The 9,751-nt window shown below is 46.4% G+C and overlaps 1 protein-coding gene across 2 annotated transcripts; it reads left to right on the top strand.

Moving 5' to 3' along the window:
- The first annotated feature begins 343 nt into the window (after window positions 1-343).
- Window positions 344-5,516, top strand: LOC107077214 (zona pellucida sperm-binding protein 4-like). 2 transcript variants are annotated; one of them, XM_069188472.1, is made up of 15 exons: window positions 344-737; window positions 1,152-1,271; window positions 1,916-2,034; window positions 2,155-2,356; window positions 2,654-2,772; window positions 3,322-3,421; window positions 3,494-3,616; window positions 3,699-3,871; window positions 4,002-4,099; window positions 4,180-4,307; window positions 4,473-4,653; window positions 4,739-4,880; window positions 4,975-5,050; window positions 5,161-5,249; window positions 5,426-5,516. In XM_069188472.1, exons 1-14 carry the CDS (start codon window positions 374-376, stop codon window positions 5,244-5,246), a joined length of 2,031 nt encoding a protein of 676 aa, XP_069044573.1. In that variant the 5' UTR covers window positions 344-373; the 3' UTR covers window positions 5,247-5,249; window positions 5,426-5,516. The 2 variants fall into 2 exon arrangements, with proteins under 2 accessions (XP_069044573.1, XP_069044574.1); XM_069188473.1 differs by having other exon boundaries at window positions 5,322-5,516.
- The last annotated feature ends 4,235 nt before the right edge of the window (window positions 5,517-9,751 follow it).

Here is a 9,751-nt window from a genome sequence, read left to right as displayed (position 1 = left end):
AATATTATGAAGAATCATTGTGAAATTCAAACACATCACAGTGCCATTGGATCAACGGCATTTCATCGCGATTTTATATTGTTTACAAGATGTATTAATAAGATTTACTGTTCCTCATTGCTGTAAATCTTTAAATTTCTCAAGGTTATATTTTTATTGTTTAAGTTTAGACTGATGACGCCAGAAGACGGGCAGTCAAGCTGTGTCACGTGATTTCACTCTCAACAAACCTCAGCGCGTGAAAATGTTCTGGACTTCCTTACCTGCTCCTGATTGGCCCACAGGACAGCGCGCGCCTCACCGTGCGTGTGTATAAACCCCAGCGGCAGGAGAGGTAGTTATTCTTTCTCTTGAAGTGTTTTTGTATGAAAAAATGGGGAGAGGAGTGGGTGTGATGGATTTGCTTTTTCCTGGATTGCTAGCATGGCTCTGTGTTGCAGTGGCCCAAGCCCAGCTTGAGGGTCATGATGCTGTTTTTGATGAAGAGGAAGGTTATGAGGGTTTTGAGCCAAATGTGGGTAGTCCTGTATTCCAGGAGACCCCACCAGATGGATATGATGGTTATTCTGCTGGAGAGGTGAGAGGGGTGCTAAATGGGGAAGGGCAGGACTTGATAGAAATGGGCTCTGATGCTGAGGGGGAAGAGCTGGATAAGGACTCGAGTGCTGATGTGCAGAGAGATGTGGCAGCAGTGACAACTGGTCCCTCTGAAGCAGATCCTCCTTCATCTGACCCTGGTAGGGAGCTTATTCAAATCTGTGGACTGAATACAACTGCGTGGTAGTCAACTAGTTCTGCTGTATTTTCTCTCGGAGGAAGGTTGGATGCATTTAAAATTATGACCAGTGGAATATCTACATGACTGCTTTGCTCCTATTTCCTTTTGAGTATTTTACAGCAGAAATTTCTTGTGAAGGGATTTTAGTAATCTAGAGTGACATGTGTTCTTGTAGCTCTTCACAGAATCAAGTAAAGGCTTATTCCATGCTGAGAATAGAGAACACTGTTTTGGCTGTGGAGCCTTCACCTGAAGATGGCTCCAAAGCTGGAACTGTTTTGCTTTTCAGCATGGAATAAACCTTTGCTGATGCAGCTACCAACTTGAAGGCCTTGTACCCAGTAACACTTCTTGCTGTCCTCTTCCCTCCCAGAGTCTCAGGGTGACCCCGAGCAGCAGCAATCCCACAGCCGCCCCCTGCTGTCCTGTGGCAAGAGCAGCATGATGCTCAAGCTCTCTGTGAGGAGGTCCAGCCGAGTCTACCTGCTGAAGGGTGAGGTTCTACCCTGCCTGTACTTGCACTTGCCCTATACACGGGCAGGTTGTGCCATCCTCTGTTTTTGAGCTCCAAACCTGTTCATGCGCCATTTGAGCTGTAAAACAAAGGATTGTGCTGCAGTGGTATCCCTAAAAGTAGCTGGACAGCCTCTCTAAACAATTGTCCCTGTACCTCAATGGGTAGATACACCCCCAGAACATTCTGCTTGTTTTTTAACATCATATCATTTCATGGGAATGGGTAGGGGGATCTTGTTCCATACAGTGTATGTGGCAAATACTTCTGTGACGATCTCTCTTAATTCTATTAAGTTGACAGTGCCTCCAAATGAATGTGCTTTTTTTGCTCAATGGATTGTATCTCCCTAAATGGGTATGTCTGTGCACAAGATGCTTGAAACCACATTTACTGGGGGTTTGTGCTCTGCTAGGTAAGAACAATACTAATGCATGTATCTGATTCTTTTTTTTTTTATGAAGATGCAGGGTGTGTACCATTGTGCTAAGCCTCCAGTTTCTATTGTAACCAAAGAGAACCTGCATGCATTCCAGTTCAGTACCCTTTGAATTAAATTGCTGTACAGAGCAGCTGTGAAAGGCCACTTGCGTGTAAGCCTCTAACACTCCACTTTCTCCCAGGCAAAATGGCTCCTCTCTCGGTCACCAGTCTCCCAAAGCACTGTGGGCACAAGGTGCGGACCACCAGGAGCTGGCTGGTGCTGGTGGCTTCCTACAAAGGGTGTTACATCAGGACCTGGGTAAGGGGAAGTTCCTGGGTTTGGACTCCCTGGGAGCTTGTGCGAGAGCTATAGTGCCCTAGTTGATCCAAATGGCTCTACATCAGTGCTTTTAACCTGCAACCCTGTTCCCCACCACAGAGGAAGAACCAGCGGCAACACTACTCCCTGACCGTGAGATACTATGACAAACAGCAGAGGAAATGGGTGACTGGCACGGTGTCCTGCCATGTTCCAGTTGTCCCTCCACCCCCACCTCCCAGAGGCCTGACCATCTCCTGCAGTGAGGTGTGCATGACTGTGACCCTGCCTGCTGGCCCCCTGGAGGAGATCAAGGTTCAGAGTGAGTGACTGGGGAAGGGCTTTTTCTGCTGGTCCCTGGTAATGCAGGAGGCTTTTACCTAGCCACTAATGGAACAGGGAGCTTGATGTGGTGTTTTGAGCAGTTCCAGGGTTCTCCAACTGTGCCTTGAAACTGGATTATAGCATTACCCTGTCCTGATGGCTATTTGGAGATGCACCTTGAAATGATATGGCTGCCTCTACAGCACACTGGATAATCTATTGCTGATTTTGCTTCTTGCACCTGCAATATAAAATCCTGCCAAAGGAAAATTGGACTCCTGTGTACCCTGTGCAGGTTCTTCTGGCGGCCTGGTGTCTGTACTGGACACTCCATCCTGTGGATACTCTGTGACTGCAGGGCGGCACCTGAACACCCTGACCATCCTGTACACTGGCTGCCATGTCCGGCTTGTGGTGAGGCTGGGCTTGGGCTTTGTATTTCCTCAGTATTATATAGGCTTCTCATCTTGTTAAACCAGCTGCTCTAGTTTTCTAATTACTACAGTGTATACACCATCTACTTGTAGGTACCAAACAATTAAGAATTTGTAACCTGAAGTTGGAACAGACTGGCTAGAATTGCATACACTTACAGCGAGCTTGCATCTGTCAGACATGAAGCAAATGTGTGAACGTTTAACTTCATATGACTATTTATTTCAGTAGGAGTTTTAGATGGAATGAATCCACACATTTAGACAGGTCATTCCAAGATGCAATTTACTCTTGGTTATGCTTATTGTGGAATATTTGAGAGATTTTATAAAATAGGATGTGGGGTCAGGGGGTAAATTAACACTGTGGATCACTCGCCTTCAGGATGTGGGTTGAAAACCTGGCTGTAAACATGCCTTCCACTGCTCTACAGACTAGCCCTTCTGGTAGTTCCTGGGTACTTTCAGATCTGGAAATGGGGTTGGCCATCTGTGCACAACTGTATATGTCTTTTCCTTTCCCTTGCAGGATCTTCACTACACTGTGAAGGTGGTGTACATTCCCAATGGTGGCCCAAGAAGGGAGGTGGTGGTGTCCTGTCCCTATCGCCCCTACAAACCAAGGGAGGGTGAGTGTATAGGTTGGAGAGCTGGTAATTGGCTCCATAGCTGTGCTGATGGATCCAATTTGGTCTCCCCAGGATGTCAACTACCCAAGAGCCATCGGGTGCCCTGTGGTCCTGGGAGGATTTCTCCAGCCCACTGCCTTGCCAAGGGATGCTGTGTGGACCCAAAAACATCCTCTTGCTACTATCCACTGGAGGGTAGGGCTCTCCTTACTGACCCAGTCCCAGACACCTTCCTGACCAGGATAATGAAGATCCTGACATATTCCTCTCTCCCCAGAGTGCACTGCCGACAAGCACTTTGTCTTTGCTGTCCCTCGGACCATCTCTGTACCCCCTGTGGATCCTGCCAGCCTGGTGATTGCTGGCAACGCATCCTGCACCCCTGTCATCTGTACCTCGGAGTTTGCCATCTTCAAATTCCCTGTCACTGGCTGTGGGACCCATGCTTTTGTGAGTACACTGATCCCATTGAAATCAGTTCTCCCAATTGTCTGTATAGGGATATAGAATTCCTTTATTGGAAGTAGGAGGGACCTGCTCAAGAGGCAGTTTTTGGTTACTCACCTTGCTCTCTGCTCAGGTGGTAGGAGAGACCACCATCTACTTGGCTGAGGTGGAGACACGGGCAAGACGCAATATGCAGAGCTATGGAGTCATTACCAGGGACAGCCCCTTCAGGTGAGCAGGGTTTTGATCGAGATCTATTGTGCTGGCCAGCTTACCACATGGAGGAATATGGCTTGCCTCCTGCTCTGCAGGCTGTTGGTGGAGTGCCGCTATGCTGAGGGGAACCTGGCCAGCACAGGCTACCTGGTGAAGAGCCCCTACCTGCCCTCTGCTGTCCTGTCCCAGGGAGTGTTTGGGGTGCAGCTCCGGATTGCTACAGGTGAGAGCAGTTAATCAAACGGCTCCTCTCAAGAGGGGAGTGTACAATGCAACATGGCTTGAGGGGAAAGAGAAATGACTGGCTATGCTTGCCTCCACAATGCCATGGCTTTATGATCCGGCCACAGCATACAGCTCCACCCATCCCTTCTCCATCTTCCTCTAGACGAGAGCTACTCCAGGTTCTACCCTCAGTACCACCGGCCCCTCCGGCTCCTGCTGGGGAACCCAGTCTACCTGGAGGTGCGACTGCTGAACGCTCCAGACCCCAACCTGGTGCTCCTGGTGCACTACTGCGTTGCCTACCCCCGCTCTGGCCAGGCTGTCTGGGTGCTGCTCTATGATGGGTGAGGGGCTCCTGCTTGTGCAGCTCTAACCCTGTGCTGGTCAGTGGGTGGCAGGCAGGGTCCTGATCTTGGTGCCTCTCTGCAGCTGCCCCAACCCTCTGGACTACGGCCACACGTCCACCCTGCACATCCACTCCAAGCTGCCTCTGCCCAAGCACCACCGCCGCTTCCACATCCAGACCTTCCAGTTCCTGGACAGCACCTCCTACTCCTACATCAATGAGGAGGTGAGGCTTTTTGAGGATGCAGACTCTGTAGTTCCATGTGAAATATCTATGGCAACTTGATATGCAAGCCCTAACTTTAAAATCCCTCTTCCAGATCTACTTCATGTGCTCCACAGAGCTGTGCCTACCGTCTGAGCGGCAGTGTGTGGAGGGCTGCTTTGATGGCCGCAGTGAGTCTCTATTTAAGCTCTTCTCCGTGTGTTCCTTCTGTCCATGCACATCTGATGCTTTTCAATAGTATCTTTACCTCGGGAGCCCACTATCTGATCTTCTCTTGCAGAAATCCCAGTGCTGGAGAACCCAGATGCTGACAGGCGCTGTGTCAGGACCCCCTGCCCAGGAAAGGATGAGGGCCCCAAGGACTGAGGGGTAGGTGTGGGGTACCAGTGTTGCTAAATTCCTATGGGACCCCTTTGCATGGAGGCTTTTTTTTTTTTCCAGGACATCCAAGGCCTGATTCCTTTGTCATCTTTCTCCCATTGTATGTATCTCCAGAAAATCCTGTGTTCTTCCTGCCCATAATGGGGCTTCAACCACTTTTTCAGGTTCTTGCCTGCTGCTTCAGGGACCAGCAACCTGTGTCTGAAGAGCTGGTTCTGTTGGAGGAAGTCTGTCCTAATAAAGGTGTTGAAAGTGGTTCTGAGTACTGTGTGCTTTAACTGGAGTGGGGGGGGGGGTAGTTGGGCTCTTGGGCAAGTAACATGGTTGCAGTTATCTATGGTCATGTTACCAACCTGTAAGGGTCTAATGGTGTCCTTTGCCACTTAATTGTAGTTCCTGCGGGACTGGGTCTCTGTTGGTCAACAGAGATTACTGCCACCTCTGGCAGTGTGCTTCCATCATGAAGTGTCAACCTGACTTGGACGTTGTGGAGGGGGTTATAATTCACTTGAGTAATAGGCTTTGCTACTTTTTTTTGTATATAGTATATGCAGTGTTACTTTCTCAAGCTTCACATCAGCTGAGGTTTTAGACCAATTGAATTAGAGAATGTTTGGGGATCTCTACTCCATTGAGTGGGTTGTAGGCAGTGCAACCATTTCACATGGTGATGCCTCTCTCCATCCAGATCTCATACCTGCACCTAAATGTGATGGTTTGGCCAGAAGTATTAAAGGGTCCTGGAGCAGTTCTTGTACCTAGGGCATTTAAAATATGCTGCTGTCGAGAGGGGTGCAGCTGTACTATTAGTAGGCATGAAAAGCTTCCATGTTCAGAAGTTTCATTGCCATTTGGAATTGGTCTAGTTAAAGACACTCTTGGGTGAGTGAGATAATCAAAGCTCTACTGTCTAAGAGTTAATGGGCTTTGCTACAACAGAATAGTGACAGCAGTAGTCTTGTCATTGGCATTTTCATTTTGTGGAAAGCCTCTACTGGGTGGGTTGTAGGACTTTCTGGAAGTTAGATTAGCACAAACAGTACTCCTCTTGATTGCAGTTTCAAATAAGTGCAGGACAATATGTTCCAATGAACTTCAGATGGATCCTTTTTAAAAGTGGCTTCTGCTACTTCACTGTAGTAAAAACCAAGCAAAGGAGGCAACAGAATGCCAGAAATGGTGGGGGAAGAAAAGGGGTTTGCAATAGAGTAGGAGAATAAAATGGCAGACACAGAACCAGGTCCATAAAAAAAACCCTCTAAAGAATGTTTGGATCACTTCCACAAGCATTCTGCACATACAGTTTTGTTCACTGTGAATGTAGGCACCCTGGTGAGCTAGGAGTTGTAGTCCTCAATTTCAAAGAGGATGAAAATAGTGACTAACTTGTCGCTACTATTAGGGGTAAACATAGGGGGTAGTCTGATATTTGAGGAGGAAGGAGGATGATTTTACAATATTTGCACATCTACAGTAGGTGCCTGGATCTAATATGAGTGGCAGGTGCAGTGTCCTCCACAGACAGGGATACTGCACTGGCTTCACAGTTAATGGGAGGAGCCCAGAAGCAAGACTTCAGCCCTGTTGCAGTTAAAAGGACATTTTTGTCCTTAACACTTGCATTCATATAGAAAAGTGTCTAATTATGTATTGTCAGCTCTCTGGTGCTATTATTCTACAACTGTCTAGATTATTATTCTATCATACAATGCTAAAATACCCACAGACACCAGTGAAACGGTCAATAAATCAATATTTACACATGGACATGTGCCATTTTCTAATCTCAATCCTTGCTCAGCTATGTGTATTTTCCCACACCTGCTGTATGCAATACCAATGAACCCGATCTCCACTGAAAACACCGAAGTCATCGGTTTCTCCTTGGGTTCTTTTTAAATCAGTATGCAAATCAAGGGCCATTTAAAGATTCGTGTTTCAAGCAACGTATTTTTAAAAAGTTAGGATTAGTAACTTCCTGTATCACAAGACCATTGTTTTCATACATTTAATTGTATTCGGCATATGTATTTAGCCAGACCAAAGGGTGAACTGATAAGGTCCTGTGACGCCTAGCTCAGCACTCGCACACCCCTCAAACAGCACAAGCTTCCTCCTGGAAAAATACTGGGCAAACCAGATTCTGATAGGGACAGTAGTAACCCCCCTGAAAGGGATAGGCTAAGGAGGGGGATAAAAAGACCTGAGACAGAACAGAGGGGGCTCCCGATTCCTACTGGACCCTGGAGACAACACAGGCAGCACAAGGGAAGCTGCAGAGTGCGAGACCACGGAGGTGCTGTGCAGAGATGTCTAATACCTGGAGGCAAGGAACTACTGGTTCAGTAACTGACAAGCACGGGAGACACTGGTATTGGAACAGAGGTACTGTACAGAGACTTTAACACCTGAAGACAAGGAACAAGGAAACTGGCACAGCTAGCCGATTCAAACTGAGGGGAATGTAATACATCCCGCAGAGGATTTCTACCGTTACCTGAACGGAGACCTTCAAGTGGGCCATCAGAGACTACAGATACTAAGTAGAAACGTTTGAGTAGCTCTCTTCAGTATATTACAGGGAAGACTGCTGCCCCTCTGTATTCGTTATGACCCTGGGAAGGAATTTTTGCTTCTGCGAATGCTGTTTTCATTGTGTTTTTGGGCGATAGTGAATGTGAATGTATTGTAGTTAGACAATAAAAAGGGCACTTATACAATACTAATGCTTGTCGCTGGTCTGTGTGTGCATTGGTGATTCTGGGAGATAAACAGAACCTGTGGTAATGTAGAGGGGCCCAGGCACCCCGTTTGTATTGCTAGGTGGCGTAGTCGTACACGAGGCAGGAATATTCCTCGCCCAAAGGGTTCACCTTACTTTGACACTTATCTATTATTATAACCTTATTTTGTCACTTGAATCTTGTGATTTTCAGCCCCGGTGAGCTGGCAGAAAAGACATTTCATTGCCAGCAACTAATGGTGCACGGTGTATTGTGGATTTGATAAATAAACTTTCATTGATTGATTAAGCAAAAAGAAAAAATCGTACATGTGAAAAAGAATCAGGACTTTTTAAAGGGGGCACTGTGCACCAAGTTAACCCAGGTAGTTCGTAATTTGACTGCAAAACAACATTGGAAACTCTACCGTCTCACATGCAGACCAGGGGAATCTTGGACAGTCTTTTTATTTTCAGATAAAACAACCGAACATAGACTGTATCTACATGGAAGTTTAAAGGTACCAACACACTCGGTACCTTTAATTACTCGATGTGTTGAAATCAATTGCATTTTGTGCAACTTGAGTTCGGTGGGTGGACGTTTTGCATTTGGAAATAGCGCCTCCCTTTTTGAAGTATGATGCAAATACAGAAAGATCACGACCATCAGATCTTTCAATTGTGATCTTTGATAAGTTGACCCCAGTGGCAGGGAGTTGAAATGATTCCTGACAGATTTTCTGCATCTCCACGAAGACCTCTTTGAAAGCTTCATTTGTCGAGAACGTTATAATGATCGTTACACACGCTAGTGAAACTTGAAAAATATTGTTACAGTTGTGACTATAGATTACAATTGCAATTCGCGAGAAGAAACTTTCACCGAAACAGATTGCATCCGTTCGTTTCATCACATCAAGTAGTTAAAAGTAGCAAGTGTGTTGGTACCTTTAAACTGGCTTGTACAGTCACGTGATTGCCCGAACAAACAAGGCGCTACAGTGTATCTCGGAATCAACAGCGCCAAAACGCTACTTTCAACAGCACCAACCGGCACAAACGTAGCACTAACGAATGAGATGGGTTTCTTCGTTTGTGCTGTCTGTAGAAGGAGTCAACCTCAAGGAGATGCGGTTTTAAAAAGTTTTGCCGACTCACACTCTGTCCGTATTAGCAATACAACTGGACGGATATTTTCTGGTTAAATGTTCCCGTTATGAACACACTTCTCACCTTGAAAAAGACTCTCCTGTAATAAACTTGTTGTCACCTGCCTTCGCTTTCAACCTTCATGTCTAATATCGGCTCGTGAGAATGTATTGTCATACGGAGGTGTTTGCTGGCGTTTCAATTTGCTCAGGTCATCAACACAGCGGGATCTTCGAACACAGTGAAAGTTACCGGGATCTGCATCACAGCTATAATATTAATATTATGAAGAATCATTGTGAAATTCAAACACATCACAGTGCCATTGGATCAACGGCATTTCATCGCGATTTTAAAAGTTTGTTTACAAGATGTATTAATGAGATTTACTGTTCCTCATTGCTGTAAATCTTTAAATTTCTCAAGGTTATATTTTTATTAAGTTTAGACTGATGACGCCAGAAGACGGGCAGACAAGCTGTGTCACGTGATTTCACTCTCAACACCGCGTCCGAAACCTTAGCGCGTGAGAATGTTCTGGACTTCCTTACCTGCTCCTGATTGGCCGACAGGACATCGCGCGCCTCACTGTGCGTGTGTATAAACCCCAGCGGCA

The sequence above is a fragment of the Lepisosteus oculatus genome, chromosome 4, assembly GCF_040954835.1.
Source record: "Lepisosteus oculatus isolate fLepOcu1 chromosome 4, fLepOcu1.hap2, whole genome shotgun sequence".
Classification (NCBI taxonomy): Eukaryota; Metazoa; Chordata; class Actinopteri; order Semionotiformes; family Lepisosteidae; genus Lepisosteus; species Lepisosteus oculatus.
Note: the sequence above shows the minus strand (reverse complement) of the source record. Positions and strands in the feature narration are given on the sequence as shown.